This window comes from Manacus vitellinus, unplaced genomic scaffold (genome assembly GCF_001715985.3).
Source record: "Manacus vitellinus isolate BGI_N305 unplaced genomic scaffold, ASM171598v3 scaffold_8_pilon, whole genome shotgun sequence".
Taxonomy (NCBI): domain Eukaryota; kingdom Metazoa; phylum Chordata; class Aves; order Passeriformes; family Pipridae; genus Manacus; species Manacus vitellinus.
In genome coordinates this window covers 25,348,486-25,373,836 of record NW_021940864.1, presented here as the reverse complement: position 1 = coordinate 25,373,836, position 25,351 = coordinate 25,348,486, and the positions used below count along the sequence as shown (strand labels likewise).

The following is a 25,351-nucleotide window of genomic DNA, read 5'->3' as shown; positions in this document are numbered from 1 at the left end:
TCATCTTTAGTAGAGTTCTTGGCAAAGCCAGTGTTTAGTTGTAAATCCTGAAACCAACTGATTTCTCCATTGACATATATTTACAAAGGTTGATGGTGTTACGATTTTCTGTCTGTCTAACTATACAACATTAACTGTTCCTGTATGTAACATCAGACTCATTTTCTCATTATAAATACTTAATACTTAGATTTCTGTTCATAAACATTGCTAATTAAACAATAACTAAAGAAGTCAGGTAGAGTTACAGGAATTACTTCTGTTGCTTTGGCAGACTTGATAAAAGCTTTCGAAGTTTAGTTTAGCAATCAATGAATTTCAGACCATTTTCAGATGACTATGAAGAGTGTGATATCTGTGGGCTTGGAAAATCTTCTGATCTTGACTGCATCACTGCTTTATAAGAAGGAAAAGGCTAGGTTTTCATTAAGACTCTTGACTTAGTTTTGGGTGGAATCCAACTTGCCTAAAGTTACCTGTCTAGGTGTTGGATGTTTAATCTAAATCAACCATTGTGCATTTTCGGATGATCCTGGTGAGAAACTGCTGTGAAGGATGATTCACATTAGAATAAAGTAAGTAGTTAAGTTACGTGGTATCAACAGCCCTCTTTAGGGCATTTCTTACATCTCTGGAAAATTGAGCGGTAGGGATATTGCTGAAGGAAAAGATGCAGTGTTTTTTAGAATTGATGCAGTTACCATTTTTGTACCACTGGAGTGGTATTATTCCTCCTGAAGTCAGTTAATTCAAAATTTACCCATAGTGACCCTTTTTTTGCAAGGAACAAAAAATGATGCAGTAAGTCCTGTTGCTTACTCTGCATTGGCACTTTGTTCTACTAATGTAAGAGTGCTGTCTGAGCTCAACCTTCAGTGTTTTCACTCTGGCTTTGGCTTTTTTTCTCTTACTGCATTTAGAAAAATAGCTGAGCTTTCTGTCTCATTTTCTGTTATGTCAGCAAGATGCAGAATTTCTGTAATTACATTGTTAGCTTGTAATAAATCAGGACCTTACTTGACTTATGAACCCCATGAAGATGATCACAGAATGTTTGTCTGTAAAGTCTTTATTAAGTAATTTAAAATCTTATCCCAGTGAGAGCCTTGCTTGGGCTGATGGGGTGCTAATTTTATGTTGCTTTCCAGAGGCAGCAAATGTCATAAGGCAATGCTGCTAAAGATCTTAATTGTCTCCATACATCCTCGTGTTCTTTCATGCCTCTAAATTAATTATGAATTTTAATATTAAGTCTTGGATTGTGTTATTTCAGCAGAAACATAAAGCTAATGTGATTGTGTACTATAGGAATGGAAGTACCTGTGTTTTTAAGGATTATTCCCCAACATTGCAATTATTCAGTAACTGTCTGGTTCAGAAGGTTCACAAAACATTTTGCTCAGAAATGAGGGCTGTTGCCAATAGCTTAAGTGCCTGTAGAAACAGAAAATATGTTAAATAAAACTTATTTGCAGCAAAAACACTGTATCTCATATTAAAGGGAAAGGCAGTAATAAACAAAGTCGAACTCAACAGTCCCTGCCAATCTAACCTGGCTACTTTTCTTCCTACCTTCAGAATTCATTATTGGCTTAAAGGTTATTTATTTTATTTATGCTGGGTTTTATTTTTTTTACAGAATCTAAGTAGATACCTGAAAACTGTAGTATTGTTGCCAGCATTGGTTCACATTACTTTGAGATTGGTTTTGTATTGTTAACCTTTTCTTGAAGATAAAAATGGTTTTCCAATATACTTTCTCCTCTGCCTGTAGCAGGAAAGAAAACAGATACGAATCCTCTCCCCAATTTCAGAAGCTTCTCAATTTTCTGAAACATTTAAAAATCTAAGTCACCTCCAGTCATATCATCTATCAAAAATCCCGTGTCATTTTCTTTACTTCCCAAAGTATCACTATGAAAACTGTATATACATGAAAAAGAGAATCATCATGCTTTAGGGAACATGAATTCTACTGCAAATGTATAGAAACAGCACTACTGCTCTTTAATAAAATTGAAATACAGGAGAAAATGTGCATAGGTAAAACCCATGGTTATTCCAGCTAGAAAATGTGGCTTGGGTTGCCATCAGTTCTCAAGAGAAACATGTATTTTTACATTTTGTCTAGATGACAGCACTCCCATTACTATGATGACCTGTGAAATCACAGAATAGCAAAGCACTGCTGTAACGCAGGAGTGATTATAGTGAAGCAGTCAGAAGTGACTGCTCTTATGATGTTGCTTGTGGAATTCAAAGCCTATGGGCAGTGCACAGACCTTCTGATCTGCATCAATTCTCTGTCCTGGTTCAGGTATAGGTCATGCTGCTACTTTCATAAATACATCCCATTAGAACTTAATCTCATGTATCACTGAGTTTATATACTTCTAGAGTAGTTTACAGTGTCTTACTCATATTAACTGGTCTGAGTAAATGTATATCTGCAACAGATGTTGATTACTACTGACCTTGGTAGTAATCAGTTCCAAGCTTTTTCTAATACGCAGAATTAAATAAATCCTGTGCAAAGCCAAACCTCTATTATCTGAGCAGAAGAGTTAAACCATGATAGGAAAGCCACTGGCTTATTTCCCCTGGGCTGTCTGTCTAGTTTTAGTAAAGTGCTGGGATGATATAGTATACTTTGGAATTTTGGAAATCTGATTTACTGATTAAATGCTGAAATTCATGACAGAATGTGGCATGACACAAGGGTTTCATGCCAGGGGTTTTATCTTCCCATGTATCATTCTTTTTTTTTTCCTTTGTCATCCCTTCTCCCCACCAGCTAAAAGCTGTTTAGCTTTTTGGTTTGTATAAACATTCAAACAAAATTCAGGATATTGATAAAGAAAGAAATGGCTGAGCTGCTTTTTTGAGGTTCTGTACTGAAGTTCTGTATACTAATTCGATACAAAATTATAACAGATCTTTAGCTGCACAGAAAACCACACTGCAAGTGATCTACAGAGGTTAACAGATTTTCAGACATGGGCAAAGGCATGTTACTATCCCAAAGTATACTTATGATATTCCCCCATAGGGAGTCAGGAGTGTTTTCCCACAGTGAACCTTTCTCTCAGATTTTGCTCCTCAGCCCTGATGTCTGTGTGGCTGTTCACAATAACAGAGAAAAACAGCAGGCAGGAAGCTGCATTCTTAGCAATGAGAAAGTTAAAAGTCAAAATCAGCAGCTTTTCCTACGCTGGTTTCTGTTATATTAGATGTTGCTGTAGTCTGTAAAATAGTATATGTATTCAGTCCTGGGGCTGAAGTACAGTTAGGCTTTTATACAAAGAAGTGCTATTCCTTCCTGTTATGCAATAAGACCTAAAATGGGCAACCTGCCCCTTTGAACACTGGCATCAGAGAGAGAAATGACTGCCAGACTATGCAAAACTGTCCTTGCTGGGTAGCAGAAACCTCCCAATAAAGCCTGGGGTTGTGATCGACGCCAATTCCTTGGGCATTTTGTACTGTATTAGTTCAATGGGTTAGAGTGTGGCGCTAGTAATGCCACAGTTGCAGGTTTGATCCCTGTATGGGTTATTCACTTAAGGGTTTGACTCGATGATCCTTGTCTCAGTCCCTTCCAACTCAAAATATTTTGTGATTCTCTGTGTAGCTTGTGGATGTTACTTTGGAACCCAGTCCATCCAAAAAGCAACTCTTCAGGGCACTGCTTCACGGACCAGAGCTGCTGAGTTGCTTTGGTGGCGGCACAGGGGAACAAAGTCAGAGTCTGTGGTCAGTGCATGGTATCTCCTCTCTGCCACTCCTTCTTTGTGATTCTTCCTGTTCCAGCCTTGAGTCTCCACAGGCTTCTGCCCTTCAGGATGAACCTGCTCCAGCCTGTGCTCTCCCTGGGCCACAGGTCCTGCGGGGTATGGCCACCTGCTCCTGTATGGACTGTGTGGAATTGCTTTGTTCTTTTCTAAAGATGTTTTCTCTGAGGCAACGCCAGTGCGGCTGCAGGGCTCATCCATGCCCTGCAGTGGGTACCTCGGAGCCAACTGGAATAGGCTGTATCTGGCATGGCATCTCTCCTCACAGAGGGCCCTGCAGCATGAACATGAATCCCCAGAGCAGAGGTTTTACTGGAGGTTGTGTCAGCACTGCTGTGTTTGCTGCTGTCCCTGGGGCATGCAAGGCTTTCTTCCTTCCTTTCCCAGGGACTCTCTGGGTGCACAGGAGATGGTGTGGACACCTCTGTCGCAGTGTCCCAGGGTCCTGCCCCCCATTATGGGAAGACACTTGCTCTACAAGAGCTGACATTGAGGTTGGAGCTGGGCAGGCACCCACATACCAGATTGTCAGCTCCAGAGGGCTGTGCTATGGGAGATGGCAGGTTTAGAGCCAGCGGTTGTATGGTCAGGGTGGCCCTGGCCTTGGGCCACACCTTCATCCCGTGGCATTTTTAGAACGATTTCTGAGCTGTAAGGGTTTAAAATTATTTTTTAATTTAAAAAAAGGAGAAAAAAAATTCTTTAATTCTGCAAATAGATTTAGTGAAACATCTTGGATAAAGAGGTTTAACTCCGGTAAGATGCAGTTACAACTGTTGTTGGGTCTGTAACTCTTGATTGTAGAGGGAGCTGGACATTTAACATTTCATTTGCCCAGAGACATAGTTTTATATGTTTGAATATAAAAGCTGCACTGAAGCCACTGTCTGGGTTCATTTGAGAGGTTATTAAAGGTTCACATATACATACTGTTAACTCTTGGTATAGAAGAGTGGATTTTGGTATGTGAGTGTGGGAGATAATTGCATCTCTTGCCAACAGCTTCTCTCTTCTCTGTGCTTATAAGCATCTTCGTTAATCCTATAAATTCTCATCGGAAGTTTCATTAGGACATTTGTTGGGTAATTTTGTATATCCTTGATAGAAACTGAAGTTTAGAAAGAAATTCATGATTACTGAGATTTTCCTTTATTGCCTGGCAGGCATAGTTAGTAAAGGCCAAATTACGAGCCATTTTCTACCTGGATACTCCAGTGATCAAGCAGCACATTTCCATTAACAGACTTACCATCCCCTTTCAGGAAAGTCCATCTGCTTCCAACTGATAAAGCAGCATATCATTCACTGTGCCTTCAACTGCCTCATATGATAATACAAAATTTTACTCATGCTTTCCCACTTTCTCAGCTTTAACACCAGACATGTATATTGTGTGCATAAGTCACACACAAATATTTCTTCAAATGTTTAAATGTCTAATGTTTCAAGAGATTTATTTTTTCCCCTCTGTTTAGAGTAATCAGAGAAACTGAAGAACACAGGAGGCAGAAACATTTTTATCAGTTGTAGAGATTGGTGGAGAAAAGGCTGTCTGTAAGGCACTCATGAATATCTTGAAACTTTTGAGTAACTGTTAATAGTGAAACCTCTATGTGGAAGAAACGGAACAGTATGTTTACTCGGGACGTCTTTTTCAATTAAGGCTGCCTTCCATGAGAAGGGGGTATGTGTTTTTAGCCCATAAAAAAAAAAAATATATATATATATATATATAGTGGAGCCTAATCTCACTCTAAATGGCTGTATGGATCAGAATATTTATCGACTAAGCAGTGAATGAAAGGGATTTGTAAAAACAGTTATTATGGATACCAAATTAAAATCATGAGAAATGAACACTAGCAAACTAAAATCATACCTGAAATGTCTGAAATTTTTTTTACCATACTTCTTCGAAATTCAAAACAAAATGAAGGCTTCTAGTTATTCAGCACCTAAAACAGAGTTGGCTAAGTCAGGACTATGAATTGATTCACCCAATATTGTCTTAATTCAGGATGTTAATCATTAATTTTTATCTCTGTTAAACTGAATGAAAGAGGCATGCAGTTATTGTTTTCAGTCATTCTGAAAAACTAAAAGTTGACAAGTTGAACAAACTTGCGTGGTATTAAATTTGTCCCAACAAAGAACTCTGTTTTGAGCTAGATGTTGTATGTTTTCCTGTCATATCAGTGGAGAGGTACTTTTCTAGTGTATAAACATTGCGGTTGCAATCTCTTACAATCCAGCTTTGGTCTTGTCTTGGTCTAATGACATCCAGTGAAAGAAGTACAAGGCAGACACACTTCTTCCAGCTTGCATACTTTTTAATGTCTGAAGTTTAGGAATCAAAATATTTTCTGCCCTTTAAGGTCCACTGGAAATAGAAGCTGCAGAGCTGATATTGTAATATGTCTTTTTTCTGATTTTTTAGTCATCTTGATCATATTCATTAAACTATTAAAGCACCTTTTATCTATTTAGATGCATCTATATGCATTTTTGAGGATGACAAACGTGATGTGTAGTAGTGTTGATTTCAGCAAGAAAATACAAACTAAATACTAAGTCAAATTTTTGAGACTTGTTTTTTCCTTCCAATAAGGCAAAAATTGCACAAAGTTCATTTAAAAAAAAGAAAAACAACCCATGAGATCACCATTATCTCTTGATACACAAGCAGGTGAAATTTCTGCCTTATTATGTATGAAGTTTTTTCAGTCTGTGAATTTTATTTCTCATAGTGAGGAACCTAATTCCTGTGAAACACTGGAACTCTTTTCTCAGTGCAGAATCCATGCATGCAGATTTGTCTTCTCAAGTAAGCAGAGCAGAAATTACTGTATCCAGAATTTTGCTTTGTAACAAAAGTAGCTCTCCTATTTAAAGACCTTTGCCGACACTTAAGTCTCAAGTGAGTTTTTATAAAAAGTAAATAAAAAGCTAAAGGCAGTACACAAATGTTCTTCTTTTTTTTAAATAGGGATTCTTGTGAATATAGGAAAGGAACCATGCAAATCATACCATGTGATTTTCAATTATGTACCTGGAACACTGAGCACCTGCCTGTCTGGACAGTAGCATCTTTTAAGGTCTTATCACAGACGTATTTGTGGTACCACAAATTTTAGTTTCCTACTCTTCATAGTGTGCTCATATGTGCAGAGCCTAACTCAAATTCCTTGGTTTTGCTGCCCCCCAAACCACGCCCAAGCCAAAATCCTGCCAGGACCAGTCTCACAGTTTTGTAACACAGAACGAGTGCCAGTGCCTAGAAGCACCCCTCAAATTAAATTTGCCAGCACAGATGTAGTAATTGAGGTCAGAGATGGCTGATGTTTGCTTAAATAGGTCCAGAATTCGTGCTGATAAGTGAGATGGTGTTTTGGGGGGTTTGTTGACATGGTTGCTTCAGATGGAGCTTGATGTTCTGCACTGCTAAGCTGAATTATCCACTGGTTTTGATTACTGCTCCTAAAGAGTAGAGTTTGTTAGCTTTGTAGCTGAATATACAAACAGCACAAGCTTATATGAAGCAACTTAGTTTGTCATAAATTAAGGCAATGAGTTCCAAAACTCTGAGTCAGAACCTGCATTGTTAAGGGACTAAAACTGGATTATCGATATTAATAGCATAAAATTAAAATATGGTAGAAAATTACTGGGAAGAAATTTTTTTATTGATAATAGCTTGAAAAGATAATTTAATCATTAATTAGTTTATTACTAAATAAAAACATAATAACTTGATGAGAAGGAAATTATTAAAATTTGTTTTTAGTTGTCAGAAACTGCAATTTCTCAACTAAAAAGAGGCTCAACTAACTAAAAAGAGGCTTCTCTTTTCAATTGTTTTGCGTTCTTAAAAGTTTACAAGTGACTTAGCTGACTTTGATAAAGAAGCAGACTTTTTAAAATTATTTTTCTGCCCTGATAGTGTAAATGAGAAATGCTTTTCAACATTTGTACCTTCTGTATAAAAAATAATGGAGCAATTAATTTTTAAAGCGTTTAAGTGTTTTTAAGTGTACTTCTCATTGTTGTTTCATGTTGTTGACAGTATGTAAGCACTCCACTAAGGACCTTTAGGGACCTCAATTAAACAAAAATTGCTACATGCTGTTCAAATTGTAGTTTTACTACATGACTGAGTTGCTAGGGTGTAGATTCAGTGCTGCATCACTGGAGTGAGGTACTAAAATCAGAGCTGTTCTTCTGAGAAGTCTGGAACCATCCTTCCTGAGCCTAAAGGTTGAGCTCTCCCACCAAAGGCTCCACTATGTCCTTACAGAGTTTCTGTGTCACTTTTCAGAGTGCAAAGACTTTCCAGGTTGGAGGCAGTTAAATAGTACACATGAGCTCCCTGGCTGCTCGTTGCCTATTTCTGAGAGTTTTGCTTTCTTTGCACTGTGACCCTCAGGGCAGACACGTTTCCTTGTGCTGAGCTCCCTGTGCATCGCCTATCTAGGAGCAGTGGCAGGAACAGAGTTTTAGAATAGTGGTGTAATGGCTAGGCCAAGAAATGCCTAGGAAAAGAAATGTTTCAGGAAGTGCATTTGGATCTGAACATAGTGTGGGGGTTTGACCCCAAAAATCCAATCTCCAAGCTCCCCCACAATTTGCCACAACATGGAAGAGAAGTTTTCAGACAGGCACAACTCAGTACAAGGGCATTATATCAAAATTTATTACTAACACGATAAATACTATAGAAACTAAAAAGCAAATAAATGCAGAGTATTGATAGAATATTTACCACCCCTCGACTCTCCCACATCAGTTCAGGAGAAGTTTTCAGGGCGATAGTTAAAGTCTTTCTCTCATTGGGGTATCAGGGAAGGGGCCTTTGAACCCCCACCAGTCCCTCAGCTTCTGCTGAGGTCTCCTCTTGGGCTACAGGGGAACACTTGCTTTACCAGGTCTTCATCACGAAAGTCCAGGGAGTCAGCTTTTGAATTCTTTCTCCCTGGTTCATGAAGGTTCCTCCCAGAGAGCAAGATGGTCACTCTTTCCTCTCCAGGTTGCAGGGTTTCTGGGTCTTGCTTAGTCTTTTTACCCCAAATAGTTTTCACCGAAAGTCCTTACCCAGAAAAAGACTGCTTGGTTTGACTTCTCTCTGTTACAGCTGCTGCAGCTTCTCATCTTCCACTTGTCACGGGGAGGCATTCCTCCCCCTGCATTCTTCTTTTGGTTTTCTGCTGCCCTCGCCCAAATCTCACGTAGGGCCTCCTCCAAACCTCTCAGCCTGTCTCCCATTTTGCTTCAGTCTCAGCTCAAGGTTGCTCCCTCTCCCCTGCCATTATGGGGGGGAGAGGGTAGCAGCGAGACTGCTTCAGTCTCTCTCCTCTGCCTGGAGTTCTTCCAGCTCTGCACGATTGCAGCTGCTTCTCCAGGCTCCGAATCACCCCTCGGTCCATCTCTGGTTGGGCTCCAATGCCTTGCCTGCCTGCCGGGGCTAGCTAGCTCCAACTCCCTGGCTGGCTTCTAAAGTCCATGCCACTGCTTCTCCTGGGTAGTGGGGGGGAAAAAGCCCCCCAGCCTTCTGGCCACAGGCACTCAGTCCAGTTATAATACTGTCCTGAGCTCCCCCGCAGCCCGGCTGGGGGGAAGAGGGCCTGGCCCCCCGACAAGGGGCCCACAGGCCTCCCTCCTCTCACCTCATGGCTCCAAATCTCTCTCACACACTGCCAACAACTTCCTTCTGGCTGTTGTAATATCCTAATTTCACAGGGGCGAAAAACAGCTCTGCTTGGTCCCTCCTCGGAAACTCACCTGGGACCAACCAATTCCAACCCCCCCGGGTTGGGGGAGGAGGGTGGCTCAAACCGAGACACATGGGTCTGGACTGAGAGAGTATCAAAGACTGTTCCTAGGGAAGGGTTTGCCACACTGACACGTCCAGGTTCTTTCTAATTAAGAATTGCTTGGCATTTTTTACAAGACAAAAAATATATATTCTGACCATATTTAATCTGATTTGCTTCCTTTCCTTTCATTGATTAAAATCTAGCCTCTCCTGTTCATTTGTTTTGGGATGTTCAGATTCACTTCCACTCTAATGCACTACACTTCCTGACTGTGCGTGGATAGTGGAGGGAATGGCTATCTTCCAGGAGAGTGTTTTACCAGAGAAGGGAGAGACCTTTGTGGTTGATAGTATATCAGAACTATGTTAGAAATGCTGTGTTAGTGTGCCGCAATGTACATGGATAGTAAATGTGTATTTTCTTCTATTCTGAAAATTAACTGGAATATAGTCTTAGCATTGTATGTTAATAATCTGAGTCTTGCTGTTGTTGTTGTGTTGTTGTTGTTGGTTTTTTCTTTGTTTTCTTTTTCTCCTGAGAAACTGAACATCTAGCATAGCTAGTGTCTTCTCTGGTCTGTTGCCTCCTTTTTATAACACCTGGGAGTAAAATCCCTTGGCATTCTGGTAAAGGCTAAGACAGTGAGCAAACGTGGAACATATTGATTCAAATTCACTCTTCTGTGTTGTGCAAAGGGGTCTTGAAGCCTTAGGCTTCAATGACATGTAATAAGTGAGATAATAATGGCACATGGTTCTACTAATTAAATATATTATTATAATAGCCCATTATTATAATAGCCCATATAATTATATTTATATAAAATATAATTATATATTTTATGTATTTATAGAATAAATATAAATTTTAATTTAGTATACATAGAATATAATATTGTAAGTAATTATATATATATGATATACATATATGGTTTATAATGAAATGAAATATGGTGGTGCAAGGCTTGATATGCAAGCAGGTAACCCCAGGCACCGGGTTGTGGCTAAAGTTTTAAAGAAAATTTATTTTAACAGTCAAGAACGTTGCAGTATGTATCTGAATGATACATGTGCTTTATGGCCTGCCTGGCCCCCCAGGTGGGAGCCTCCAGACACCTCTGTGAGAATTTTATCACTTGTAGCAAGGGAGTTCCCTCTCAGCAGACAGGTAAAGAGAACATACACAGCATCCTGCAAATTCCTTACCACATTAAAGCTTTTCCCTGGCAGCAAAAGTTTCCTTGAATGAGTGCTAAGCTCTGTGTCCTCTCTATTTCTTCCAAAGATGATCTGCTCATAGAGGTCAGTAGTTAATCCTTCTCTCACACTTCTGACTTCAGAAATTTACAACTTCTGCAGAGGAAAGTGTGTTGTTTACATTTTAATTATTAATATTTTGCTTCCTCTGACAACTTTTAAAAGCATCAGTGTATTTAATACAGCTGAAAATATAATGTGTGGGGTATACTAGGAGTTTTATTTTTCTAGCTCTCTACATTTTTACATGAAATACAGTATTTCAAACCAATTTTATAAATCGGTTAGCTTGAAAGACTGAATAATTTGGGGAAGAAAAAGAGACCCCAGTTCTTAATTCTGCCCTTGTGTCAAGCTGTCCCTTGATCTGAATGAGCTCAGCATCCCATCTCCCTCTGTGCCTAGAGGTGCCAATTTCTGACACTAGCCAGAAAATTTGCTTTGCTGACTCAGCTGGAGACTTATAGTAATAATCTACCCAGGAAAGTGGTGGATCACCCAACATTGGAAACTTTTAAGATTTAGCTGGACAATTCGCTGGGCCATCTTGTCAAGACTATATTTTTGCCAAGAAAGGTCCAAGCTGGTATTTGTTGATTCTATGATTATTCACGCTGTCTTGGAGAAACTGTTCTCTTCACTCCAGTTTGGTTACTGGGTTTGAAAAAATCATCTTAAAATACTGTGACCGAAGATAGCTCTTTGGAGGTAAGTGTAAGCATCCCAAAGGCTTATCAGTACCATCTTATTACCACTGCTTCAAATCTCTGTGTCATAAATGCATGCTGGAGTTGTTCTATTTTCAACTAGGTCTAGGTCTCTCATATTTAAAAAAAAGAAAAACAAAAAAAAATTATTCAGCAATAGAAAATATTAATAGCATTTGTCATCTCTTGCTCCAAAGGAGGCCTTTTGGCTCATGTGTCTATGCCTCCCCCATTTTTCTGTAATCTATTTTAATAATTGTTCTGTCTTTTGTTTTGTTCACAGCCTATATGCTGACGCAGTATCAGTTTTGTTTCCAAAAGAGGAGTTCACAGACTTACACAGTGTCTGATCCAACTAGCCGTTCTGATGATCCTCACTGGACCATGTAGGTAAAATTCAAAAAACCCTTTACACTATATCTTTGAGAGTATTCAAGATGTTGATGTTGGGAAACAGCTGTTTATTGGCAACAGTGCTCACTTTGTGGAGTCAGGGTCTTTTGGAATTCATAAACTATAGTATAACTTATTAAGTCCCTGCAACTTGTGATGTGTTTTTTTGTCAATAGGTGCTCAAAAGTAGACTGTCATATGTCACAATGTGTTTGGTTTTCTCGCTGCATCTTTTTTAAGTAGTTGTGGGTGCTGGCAACACTGTGATCCCTATCATTCCTGTAGTCATATCTGAGCTAACTTTAGCAGCAGCTGCAGTGGTGAAAATTTCAACTTAGGCACAAAACCCAGGAGAGAAATGGATAAATTCCTAAGCAGCTGTTAAAGCTTGAGTTTCTTGTTATTACAGCCACACAGGTAGCAGAATAAGAGCTAGCGAGATAAGAGCTAGGCTGAACATGTTTACATGCATGAATCTCTGTTTGTCTTAAGAAGAGTAGAGGAGTACCATGGTACTGGTAGTCAGGAGAACGATGCCTTTAGGTTATTTCTGTTGATTATATTGAGCTTCTGCACAAACCTTCAAGTTTTCCATGAGTTTCAGACAAAATAAAAAATGTAGCCAATATTTCACCTTCAGGATTTCCCTGCAGAATAATTCAGTCTTGCTATAGAAGAGGTGGGAATCCAACAATTAAAATTCAGTTTCTCGAAAAGTGTGGTTTTCCTTTTTGTTTTGATATTCTACCTGCATTTATTTTCAACAAGTCTCCTCCCTTTGAGCTAGAAGACCTAGGCAAAGAACTAAATTGTTCTAATTAAATTGCCAGCATTCATTATTTCTTGACTGCTTTCTGCCTTGTATGCTATGCTGTTTTATGTCTCAATTGCAGTGGCATTTAAAATAATTTACATGAATTGGTAAGCTGCAGCATTTGTGTCTATATGATAGATCGTATTTCTTTTACATTCCTTAAACATTCAAAGTTCCACCTTGGTTTGCATTTCTGATTTTGTGGAAATGAACTGTAAATTCGGATTTGTAGCAGTAGTTTAGACGGCCTGTATTTACACATGCTGGCACACTCTTTTTACATGGAAAACAGCTCTCCTCGTATACTTGTTTTAGGGACCTTAACACTGACAGTTTACTGTGATTGTTTCTGGAGTTTCTTGAGATTTCAGTCACTCAGTTGTGTCTGGAGAAAGCTTCTAACCAAGTCATATCAGGAAAGCCTTTTAAGAGCATACTGGCTGAATCATATGGCTTCAATTTAACAAGTGGCTCAGATGAATCCTGAAACAATGCTTACTTCTGGTTTTGTATCTCAAAATTATAACATGGTATATTTGCACACTGTTACTCTGTTGGCCGTATTCAGTTACATTTGATTTTGCCTTTCATGTTGTGCTGACCATATTCCAACTTTAGATGTTTTTTCAAGTATTTTGTGTAAGGTGAAAGGTTGTGGATTTGGGCCATTTTTTTTTTTCTTTAGATGGCAGCATTTCTATGAATAAAATACTAAACACACATAATTAAATTTAAATTGTCATAATTCATAAGTGGGTTGCTATCTCCAGATTGGAGAACAGATTCATATTCTCTATTGTAATTATCCAAAATCTTTCCCAATTGTAACTGATGGGGAGGAAAGCAGTCCCAAAAGACATATATTATGCTGGAGAGGGTATCACGTCTAAGAAGAATGCCTTGGTAGATATTAGCGGCACAGCTATTCTACTGCAGAAAATATCAGAGTAGCTCAAAGGAGCTGGAATTGAGCTGTATTCAGTTTTAGTCTGAAAGGAAAGTAACAAAGAAAATACCTCAATTCATATAATTAACTTCTACAAATTTTGTTACAGTCCACATCTCTCTTCCTGTATAAACACTTATTATTTGTCACTTGGACATTGATGTAACAGTGAGGAAACTGTGAGCAAAAAATAAAGAGTTAAAGCACCAACTTATATAATCCATTTTCAGAAAAGCCATAGATTAATATCTGTTGTTTGGATTTTTTTCCTAATAATAAATTAATGTCATCCAAGCCATTCATGCAAACAAATATAATGGTTTCCTTTAGATTTACACCACACTGTCATGCTACCTCTGAAGGGATTATAGCTATAAAAGAAATAATAGAATAATGTTCTTTATTACCCACAAATGTGCAGTGCGTTAAACAGAATTTGTCAGTTCATCTGACATGTTACATTAATCAAGAAAAACAGCATTGTCTTTCTTAGCAAAGGTACATTAGATAGACTGGGTTGTCAGAGTCTTAAAGTCTTGCCTCAAATACAAGGATAATGGTCACTATGACATACTTTTTTCATTTAATGCAAGTAATGTTTGTGCTTTAGTAGCTTTTAGCAAAGTATAGATGTTTGTAAAGGTGATGGTACAGCTTGTCTCTGTAGTATATTCATAAGATTATTTAAAAACAAACCCAATGTGTTAGAATTAATTAATATTTGTTTCATATAGTCATAAATTTGATTATAAGTATTTTCATGGATTTAAATATCTACCTGAAACTTTCTGATATTGATAAAATCTACCAACTCCATCAGAAATTTAACTCCAGAGCATGATCTTTGTTTTATCGTCACACAGAAATATTATCCCTTGAAAACAGATTCAAACTCTTAATCTAAAGCTAGCGAGAACTAGTATTTTAATTTATTTATCTATTTATTTACTTATAGTCTGTGGTATTAGGTTAGAGCAGAAGAGTAGCTTTGATAAAAGAAAGAAACAATTCAAAGCACTTGTAATGTGTGACTACGGCTGTCATGAGTTCATGCTGTAAGCAGTTGCACAGTCAGCCAGATCTTACGCTGCTCACTTGCCTGGTCCCTTTGAAGTGACTTGCAGTGACGTTATCTCAGGAGAAGCATCACAGCTTAGACTATTGTGTGTCTGTGGCTGGAGTGTTGAGCTCATGGTTCATCCAGGAGGATTAGGTACTGTTATGCTTTAAAAAGATGATTAATGGCCAAAATTCATTTTCTAGAGGCAGTTTCCTCTTCGTATCTAGTTATTTAACCAACTCTATGCAGTGGCTATTGAAGGTGAGGAGAGCATTCCGTTTATTCATTTGCAGTTGTGGCAATTTTGACTGCTTGGAGGAGAAAAGTGACACAAACTAGGCATTTGTAATTTGCATCATGAAAGAAAGTGCACTTTTTATACTAGAATTAAATTTTTAAGAATTTATTATTTAAATGAAAGATGGAAATATTTATGCATTTAAATTTGAGTACACAAAATATAATTACTCCCAGCTGAAACTCCCTCTAGGGTATAGTGTGAACAATTATTCTTTCATTATGTGCATTAAAAACTCAAGTGAAGTGAGTTGAGTGAAGTGACTGAGTTCCATTCCCTCTGAAAAAACATGACTTTTATCAACAAAGATCTTTCAATAACTTCTTTCAGAGGAAAGACCATTAGTTTGCAGAACAACAAATTTCTATTTCCTCTGGCATTTTAAAAAATCTTGTGTTTTCTTGTCACGCACTTCACCAGACAGATCATGTTTAACTTGTGAGGACTGACTAGTTTGCAGCTGTAGGTGGTATGTGAGATACAGACTTCAGGAAGAGCATGATTTCCATAACCACTTCAAAGGAAATACATTATAAATAAAGTACATTTCTCTAGGGGCTTGCAAAACCATTCTGTTTATAATTTAAATTACATTAAGCTAAATAAAATAGTACAACAAAACCCTCAAGAGAAAAATACTTCATTTAAGTTTGAACATTACATTACTTCCATTAATTGGAAGTATTTTACTCTCTCTCTAATAGTTTATTTTTCATTGAATATATATAATTAAAAGTATTGTCATTACAACAGCAATTCTTTTCCCCTTTTGTGTTCCAAGCCCTTCTGTTCAGTAGATCACTGTAGTTTTATTTGCCTGCATTTCTTTATTTCTCACGGCTTTATTACGGGTGACTAACCCGTGCCAGACGATTACCATCGCTGTGTTGTGCGTGTTCAAATTTATCAAACTCATACTGGAACTGAGTCTCTCAACCAGCCAGAAGTTTTATGGCAAAACAAAGTGGCAAAAAAGTGAAGAGAGCGAAGCTTTGTTTTGTTGGAATGTTTTTTAAGGTCTGCTCATCCAAACTATGATGCTTGCTTCTTCCGAAGTGCTTGCAGGACTAACTTGAGCATAGGCTTGCAACACAAGCAGCAGAATCCATTAGTCTCCCTATTCTATAAAGGCAATTTGGAGGCAGAGGAGGAACCTGATAGGATATGACTATAATATGTCTTCCAGGAGAGGATGAATAAGAAAGTCTTGGAAAACCTCAGTGAACTATCTAATTGTAAGAGTATTTTATTCCACCTTCCTTTTTCACCCTGTGACAAGAGACCCTACAGGCTGAACCAAATCAGACTATCACTCCTAACAGAATGGAGGGCAGTCAATCTGCAGTGCCAAGCTCCTCTAATATTGACAGCTTTGCAATATGGGTTTCTGTAGAAATAGTCTAAGCGCATATAAGCTTACAGAAGCTGAAACAGGTTGTATAATAAAAGCAGTCCAGTCCCCTATGCAATACTTATTCTCACTTTAGTGTCAACTTTAAACTGGCCACTAACTTCAAATTAATCTCCGTTTAAGGTCTAAAGCATGCTTTTTGTTTCATATAGATGAATTTCAGGTGATTAAAAATATTTTTATGCGGAAAAATAAATCTTTGCAGCTAAATATTAACAGTATTGAAATATATAAAAAAAGAAAAAAGTCGTGCACACATTTTTCCTTAATTTATAAAATTAAGAATTTTTTTTAAAGCGCACTTTTAAAAAGCAATCGTAATTAAAACTAATGCTGGATCGAATAAAAAATTTGATGATCTGAGAGTTTCATGTTAGGCTGAGTAACCCTTGAGGAAAAAAGATACTACAAAATATGAAAGCTTAGACATATTTTCTATTAACTCAGAACCTTAAAGTTTTATGAAAAAAGTAAGGAGACAGTCACAAAAGTCTAAAGAAATAACTTCTACAGTACATTTTCTGAAATTTTTCATTATTGTTTAAATAAGTTTACAAATTCATAATATATCCTAAAGAAATATTTCTTTTTCCTTTCTGCTTTATAAGATTTTTTCCCCTCCAATATTATTTGTTTGTGTTTTAAAACTAGTCTTTGTTCCTATTCTAAATGGTTGGTAGGTGATTAAATAATAGAGGTAATGAACTCTGTAATGAAATACTGAATTTACTATACTGTGGCAAATAGGAATTGTCCTTAGTTTTTCTGTATTGTTTTTTAACTTTCTGGTGGATGAAAAGCTGAACATGAGCCAGCAATGTGCACTTGCAGCCCAGAAGACCAATCATATCCTGGGCTGCATCAAAAGCAGTGTGGCCAGCAGATCAAGGGAAGTGATTTTGCCTCTCCACTTTTGTGAGACCCCACCTGGAGTGCTGCATCCAGCTCTGGAGACCTCAGTACAGGGAAAACACAAACCTGAAAAGAGTCAGAGAGCTGTAGCACCACTGCTATGGGGAAAGGCTGAGAGACTTGGGGTTGCTCAGCCTGAAGAAGAGAAGACTCCAGGGAGACATTGCAGCCTTTTAGTAATTAAAGGGGACCTACAAGAAAGATGGGGACCAACTTTTTAGCAGGGCCTTGCAATAGGACAGGGGATAATGGTTTTAAACTGAAGTAGATTCAAACTAGATATAAGGAATAATATTTTTACAATGAAGGTGGTGAAACAGTGGAACGTGTTCCCTAGAGAAGAGGTGGATGCCCCATCCCTGGGACTCTAAGCAACCTGATCTTTTGAAAGATGTCCCTGCTGATTTCAGGGAATGTTGGACTAGATTATTTTACAGCACCTCAAACTGTTCTATGATTCTGTGAAATTTATTCTAAAATAATTTTCATTAGGCAGTTAAATTACACCATGATTATTTTTTTCCATTCTTGTCTCCTATGTCTTTCCACCAACTTTGAAGTTAATAAATAATAATGTTATGATTTTAATAAATGTATATGCATATATTGCTACATATTAAGAATAGGTCTCTGCTGAGATTGATTGTGGTAGGCTGAATAAAAAGGTAGTTCTTCATTAAAAATCTGAAACTGTTGTTCAGTGAAAGTTCACTTTTCTGTAGGTAAATGTATGTTTGTATCTCCAGTAAACTCAACATGCTAAGATGGTTCAGGTCATACTCTTAGGGCTGATTGCCTGATCATAACAAAGAAAGAAAAGTCCATGGAGAAATTCAGGTTGGTGGCAAAAACAGGAGACATGGGGTAGGAGGATAGCAGTCCTTTCATCCCCTTTCCCAGCTCTCATTACAGCTGTGTCCCCCTCGCATTGCCTGCTCCTCTCCAGATCCACCGTGCATGAGGTGACAGTGAAGTTCTCCTTGTAAACCTTCATGTGCAAGGACTTGGGGAGGAACTTCTAGTCATTATCATAGTAATACAATGTTAGGATTTTGCTGAAATGTCTGTATGTTGTTTTCATAGAGGTGCATAGCTAAAACTGTGAAGTAGCTGGAGTTCCTTTAATGAGGAACTACAAGGCTTTGAAATGAGACTTTGTTTGGAATTTGCAAATTTTTCCATTTGACCAGTTGTGCATTTAATCTGTCTTCATATGCACACAGCTGCCACCCGGACATGCTCTGAATGACAGTAAGGCAGTAGATTGACAAGTTTTATTCAGAATACAAGTCACAGGAGAACATAGTTCAAAGTTCACTGAATCTGTTGTTTCACTGCAATTAAAGTAAAATCAACTTTCAAATGGATAGTTAATGTGTGAAGGAAAATATCTTAATTCCAAAACATCCAGAAGTTTCATTACAAAATATTTTCAACCTTCTGTTCATATAATAACACCTCACCTGGTCTGTTTTTCTAGTTATGTTGCTCTGAACGACAATCTCATCTCATATTTGCACCTTTCATATTGTCGCTCATGATGTTATAGCACCGCCTTGAAATATGCCCTCAAATCATACTTTTTTTTTTTAATCCTTGTTTTGAATACTGTGCTGAGCAATCAAAAATGAAGGATTACAGTATTAAAGTCAGATGTGTTTCAGGATATGTTAAGTTGCTTAAATGCTTAACAATGTAATGTAAAACATAAAACATTTGTATAGATGTTAGCCATTTCTTTTTTTATCCTGTCAGTTTTCTGGGTAATGTATTGTGTCTGATGTGTTGGTGGCTGCTATCAAAATACAAATAATAGCAGATATCATATTGGAAGTATCAGTCCAGCTGCAGTTAGTAATCAATGTTGCTTTGAAGCAGAGAATGTAAGAGGAAAGGAAATGGTCCAGACAAAGAAGCTGCATTTGTACTGTTGCCCTGGGATTTTTTCAAGCTTTTTTCCATTGTAGACTTCAGAAGAATAAGGGGTTATAAAACTAAACTTTGTACTCAGTTCTTGGGCACAGTGCATCACTTGTGCATGAAAGCTAGAGAGGTTCACAGTCAGCTCTAACAAGATGGTCACTGCTCATCTACCTGGTGCTGAGGTGAATTACAAAGCTTATGCTCTCATGCCAGTGCGTATCTTCTGAAAAATGCCTGAATATTTTTGGGATACTCTTGCAGAAATGATCATACTCTAAGGTATAGTGACTCTCAACATTGGCCACTGTATTTATCTAAACCTAACAGTTGTTTGCATGTAAAAAAGAAAAAAAAGAAAGATTTCTCAGTGTTCAAAATGTTTTAAAATCTCAAATTTGTTTAGTGAGGTTCTTGAATAGGTAACTGTCCGGAGCTCATTGTTTCAGAACAAATTAAGCAGGTGCTAACTTAGGCTTGCAGCATGCACCGATACACTAAGTGTGAGAGAAGAGTTGGACTCATGTTCACTGCAACTTGTAACTACTTTGTTGGAGAGCTCATAAAACTTACCCTAGAGATTAATAGAAAAGAAGAAATTGATAGTGTGCCTTTACATTTTTTTGTTGTAGAAAATGTCCTATCTCCTATATTAATTTCTATTAACAGGTTGACTATGTTGACAGACTGACACTAAGGAACAAGCTTAGGGATGATTTTGTCCTAGGTGGAAAAGAATTGATTACTGTGATTCTTTAATTTCAATTTTTTTAAAAACTAAATGATTAATTTAATTAAATAAAATAGTTGGTTTTGTTGCTTTGATGATTTTCTTAAAGTGAAATGAAAAGTATGGTCAACAACAGCACAGCAAATTTGCAGTGTCACACTGTGGCTGAGGAGATGCCCAAGACAAGGTATTGCAGCACTTAGGAAAGATCAATCGAGACGTTGTACAACGGAGAGCAGAGTTTTGTGTGGCATGGTAAGAAGGACTCGGGCTCAGTAACCCAAATGCCTTCTGCTTCTATTTGTAAATGGCAGTCAACCAAAGCATTTTCAAAATTCATTTCAGTTTGTCTTTTTTCTCAGTTTTTAGCATTTATCTCATAGATTTTTTTCTACTGCTTTGTGACTTCTATGGGGTCTGATGGCCAGGGCCTCAAAGTCTTGTGTGTGATCATTGACTGTTCCCTATGGAATTGCTGGGTGACAGAACTGCAGGCAAAACAGCTTTCAAGAGAGAAATTCTCAGCCTGATTTCTGATTTTCAGGTGAGCTTTGCGCACCACTCCTGTGCCACTTCGTCTAAAGTTATTGGAGCCCTGGTGTGACTGTGCAAAGGGATTTGAACATCTGGAGGCTCAAGTGGGCTGAAAAACCTGTACTGGGCTGCTAATTGTCTGGCATTTACCAGCTTGACTGACTTGTAAAACAAAACTTGCGAAGCAACTTTTTGACATAAAATTTGTCAGCGACATCTGTAATAAATGAATATGTCTATCTTCAAAAGTACTGAGCCAGATCTTCAGGCTGCGTTGCTCTGAATAATTTTAAAAGTGTATCTTCTTCCCTTCTGAAACATTAGCAGACATTGAATTGTTAATAAGAACTTGGTGTACTTAATGGTCCCTGAGGAAAGAAACATCAGGTGTTTCATGTCGGTCTTTTTTTGTCATGTGTGGAACACCAAGCTGTAGTTTGGCTGTGATATACTATATTGTTTTATTTCTCTCTCCACGGGAAATAAGTTGCATTGTATACCAAAGTATTCCTTAGTGCTTCCTAGGGAGAGGATATGGACTCTTAAGTTTCTGGTCTTTTGTTTGTGCAAGCCAGTGCCTCTTTGATGGACTGCATTTCTACTTTCCTGACATGAATCCATTCCTAGGATTCCTTTTCCTCTAAACAGTACCCAAGATTTTACAATTATTATTATACATTATCTTCATGCATCTTTCTTTTAGGGACTGTTTGGCTTATATGCCTAAAAGGTTTAAAGTACTGGCAAATTCATCTTCTTATTACTCTGTTTATTTAACTGGGAAAAACTCAGAAACCTAAGGACTACCAACCCACAGATACCTTTTTCTCTGTAACCAACATGTTGGTTCTATTGGCATTTTTTTGGTTATTTGTAATTGCTGAAGAAGCCTTTGAAACTGTACCAGATATCTACCAAAATATACAGGATTGTGTAATGCATTAGATGTCATTAAATACTTAAGTTAGATCCCTAGTGCACACATGTACAATCATTACTTGTAATATGTGTTAACAGTTTTAGCTCTAAAAATTTAAGGTTAAGCTTAAATTTTAAGTAGGGATTTGTTGGAGAGGGTCAGTAGTTAGTGGGGTATTTGCTGAGGTTTCTTCCTCTTTTTAAAGATAGTTTTGAATTTTATTTCAATTATTTCAGTGAGTCTGCTTAGCTTTTTGAAATTCAAAGAAATTAAAAGTGTACATCTTGAACAGGGAATAAATGCCTGTATTCTTTTGGGTCCTGATTCTGCTAATGCTACCTGTGGAACAGAATAATGCTATAGGAGAGTGTCTGTTATATTAAAATAAAGAATCGAGGAAATAAAGCTTCAGACTTTCAAGACTAGAAGGTAGGGAGCTGTCTGTAAAAGAGGAATATATTTATAAAAATGATTTCAAGTTGCTAGGACGTATTTCTAAGGGGGAAAAAAGAGAAAAAATATGTATTTAACAACAGTTAGAGGAACTAGGACTTCATCTCTTAAAAGTCCTGTGGAGGACCCCTATATGCTAAGCTGCGCAGAATTTAATCTACCTCCGAATGATGAAAGGATGAGATGAACCAGCCAGAATTTAAGCCTCTGCTTCCAGGGAATCTGGGTTTTTTTGCCTTAGTGATTAGATCTCAAAGGTACTTTCTCTGGCTATAAATCCCTCCTAATTGATTAAAAGAATTTTATACAAACTGAGCGTATCTCCATGAGGTAGTAAGGCGCTTCCATTATTTCAGTGCAGCAACCAAATGGATTAAAAGTCAGGTATTTGAGAAAACCATAGGTTATTCTTGGTTGGTTTCTTCTTGCTCAGTCCTTTTTCATTTAGGATACTTGTTGCATAAATAAATAATACATCTTTGATTTTCCAGTTCAGTTTCTGGTATAACGATTCCGAAATGTCGTAATTTATATTTCTTATATATCAGATGTAGAAAATTCCCTGAAGATTAGGAAAAAGGGATTCCTTTCTTTACCTATCTATTTATGTATACATGCATTTGTTTATTTTTTACATTTGCTCTCATGGCTAAAAGTTTAAAACCAGTGTAATTCTGTTGTTCCACTTGTGTGAAGCTTGAATAAGCATATGGCAATGGAAATACAGAAAAGCAGGTGACTGCTCTTGATCTGCTAATTAACTCAGTAATTTAAAAAGGCTGATCTTGGTGTTTAGAATTTTAAATATAAAAGCAGAATAGGGTTTTTTTCAAATGTATTAGTATCATATAGACCTAATATGAATGAAAACATCTTTTTTTCTTGAAATTTATGATTCAACATAATAACACATTTTCATTTTAGGGTAGTCTACATTCTCTATCATCAAAATCTGACTTTCAACATAGATATATCAAATATTTTTTCATCAATTTTTTTTGTTTGTTTTAAAAATCTAATTATTTTTTTCATCCTGAAAGTATCCAAAGGAGCTTAAACTTTCAAGGAGAAGTTTTAGACTATTTTTTTAGAATGAAATAACATATTTCTGACAGTTTCCTGACCCAGAATACCATACTCAGTTGTGAGGATTGGGTCAGAGAGGAGAAGCACGTGATTTCGAGCTTTGTGCCAGTGGGAGGGGACATGAACCCAGGATTTTTCTGCTCCAATTACAGAGAGCTGAGAAGCAGCAGCAACAGTATTGCACTGGGAAAAGCTGTGCATTATTTCATTTCTAACCTCTGTGCAGAAGTATGAAAATCAGGGTGCTTGGGATAGTCCATTGTATCTATTCTTCATCAGAAGAAAACAAGCACAATCCATGTTTTTATATGTGCAAACACATCTCTTGAAAAAATATCTCCCTCTGCCTGACAGTGACCAAATGAGCCTATACGTTTGTCTCACAAATGTAATAAACCAAGGAAACAGAACATTTATATGATACCATTAATCTAAGAATAGCACAGGATACTTGTATTCTGCAACTTCTGATAATGACTAGATAGGAAGCATGGATAAACTGTGGGAGATTGCCAGCTCAGATGGGATCTCGGTAGGCAAGGACTTGACAGCACAGTTGTCTGAGGGCAAGCACAGCATTCTTTTATTCACAGGTGTAGATGCTTGTAGATGCTTAGCCCTCCACAGAGGGCTATAACAAGTGGGCTAGAGTGGATACGGTCTAAGCTTCATTATGATTTTAGAGGAGGTTAACTATTTACCATAGATAATTGCAAGGAAAAAATTCTACAAAACCAACACGATGGATGCATGATCTGTTCAAAGCATGACTTAGAGCAGACTGCGTTAGAGCAAGCTGGCAGGTCCTACAAGGGATAAGGTTGCTGTAGCACAAAAACTGCACAGAAGTACAGCTGTCTAATGTCACTATGATTTCATTATTCCATTTTAATAGTTGAAAAGTGAATTCTGTGAAGGCCACTAGAAAAAATCTGTAGTAACAATACTGTGCTCAGGGTCCTTCCCTGAGCAGTCAGGATTGGTTGTTCTAAATGTATGATTTTTTTTTTATTAAAAAAAAAAATATTTCCTATTACAAAGTCCGAAACAGGAAAACAGTAGCACATAACCTGAACCTCTTAGTTAGGGGTTGTTTAGAGATTTTTCTAAATTTGGATCATAATTTACACTCCTGTCTAGTAAGCAATGCAGTTTCGAAAAACAAATCACTTTGTTTTTTATACTGGACATATTGATTGCTTTCTAGATGCTGTTCTCCATAATGTTTAATGCTATCCTTCCCACAGCAATACTGTATTATCGTTTGGATGTAAATTGATTAGATATCATATATGCAAAGAAACACATGCAGCATTGTGTTCCATTGCAGAAGGTGTTAGCTGAAACATTCACACTGCTAAGGAAGGATAAAAAGTGTTGAGGCAAGACTGTGCTTGTTCTTTGTTTCTGTGGGAATTTATTCCTCCCGTTCTGGCTAATTTTTAGGAAAACTTTCTCTACTTCCTGTGTAATCAGTATCTCCATAGAAATTTCTATTATGCCGAAACAGTAAAGTTATATGTTTGTAAAAAGGCCAAGTTCCTAAAGGACAACTTGAAATATTACTCCCAGAGGGATCAGCCTGAACAATGCACTGTGAAAATCTAATCATTTTTAGGGATCTGCCCATTAAGCAATACTGCCATTAGTGTTTGTGGCATTTTTGTTGTGCAGATGAAAATATAATGCAGTATTCTATTCATTATTGCATGCCGTGTAACACTGAAGTTCTATTTTTGTTTTGCATTACGTTTCTCCAGTAAATTACTTTCCTTCAAAAACAAAGCTTCTGCCACCCAGTCTGTCCCCTCCTAGTCACTACCAACAGGGACAAGTTTGTCACAGTGGAAGTGGTGGAAGAACTTCAAGAAAATGGTGAGCAAATAGATTAACAGTCTGAGCTCATTTGCTGCTCATAAGCATGCAGGAGGAAGAAGTGTGTTTTAAATCCTTGATTTAAAATCAAGGAATAAATTGTTTGATTTTCACACATGAGCAGGCATCAGAAACCTCCACTCTACTCAAGATTTCTTATATGTCTAGGAAAACTCTGATTTACTATAAGTCTACATCAGGCAAAGCATCAGCAGCTGGTCAAGGGGGTGCGATTGTTCCGCTCTGCTCTGCACTGGGGTGGCCTCACCTTGAATATCGTGTGCAGTTTTGGGCACCACAATGTAAGAAAGATATTAAGAGAGTGTCCAAAAGAGGGCAACAAAGGTGGTGAAGGGCCCTGAGGGGAAACCGTATGAGGAGCAGCTGAGGTCACTTGGTCTGTTCAGCCTGGGGGAGAGGAGACTGAGGGGAGACC

The 25,351-nt window shown here is 37.6% G+C and overlaps 1 protein-coding gene across 2 annotated transcripts in view; it reads left to right on the top strand.

The window, feature by feature from the left end:
• The first annotated feature begins 11,847 nt into the window (after nt 1-11,847).
• CHRM3 (cholinergic receptor muscarinic 3) overlaps nt 11,848-25,351 on the top strand; it is a 124,858-nt gene continuing 111,354 nt past the window's right edge. The window contains exon 1 of one of the 2 annotated variants that reach the window (XM_008923434.4): nt 11,848-11,950. In XM_008923434.4, coding sequence (XP_008921682.1) covers nt 11,853-11,950 — 98 coding nt within the window. In that variant the 5' untranslated portion in view covers nt 11,848-11,852. The remainder of the gene's footprint in view (nt 11,951-25,351) is intronic. The other variant, XM_018085048.2, reaches the window with a different exon arrangement.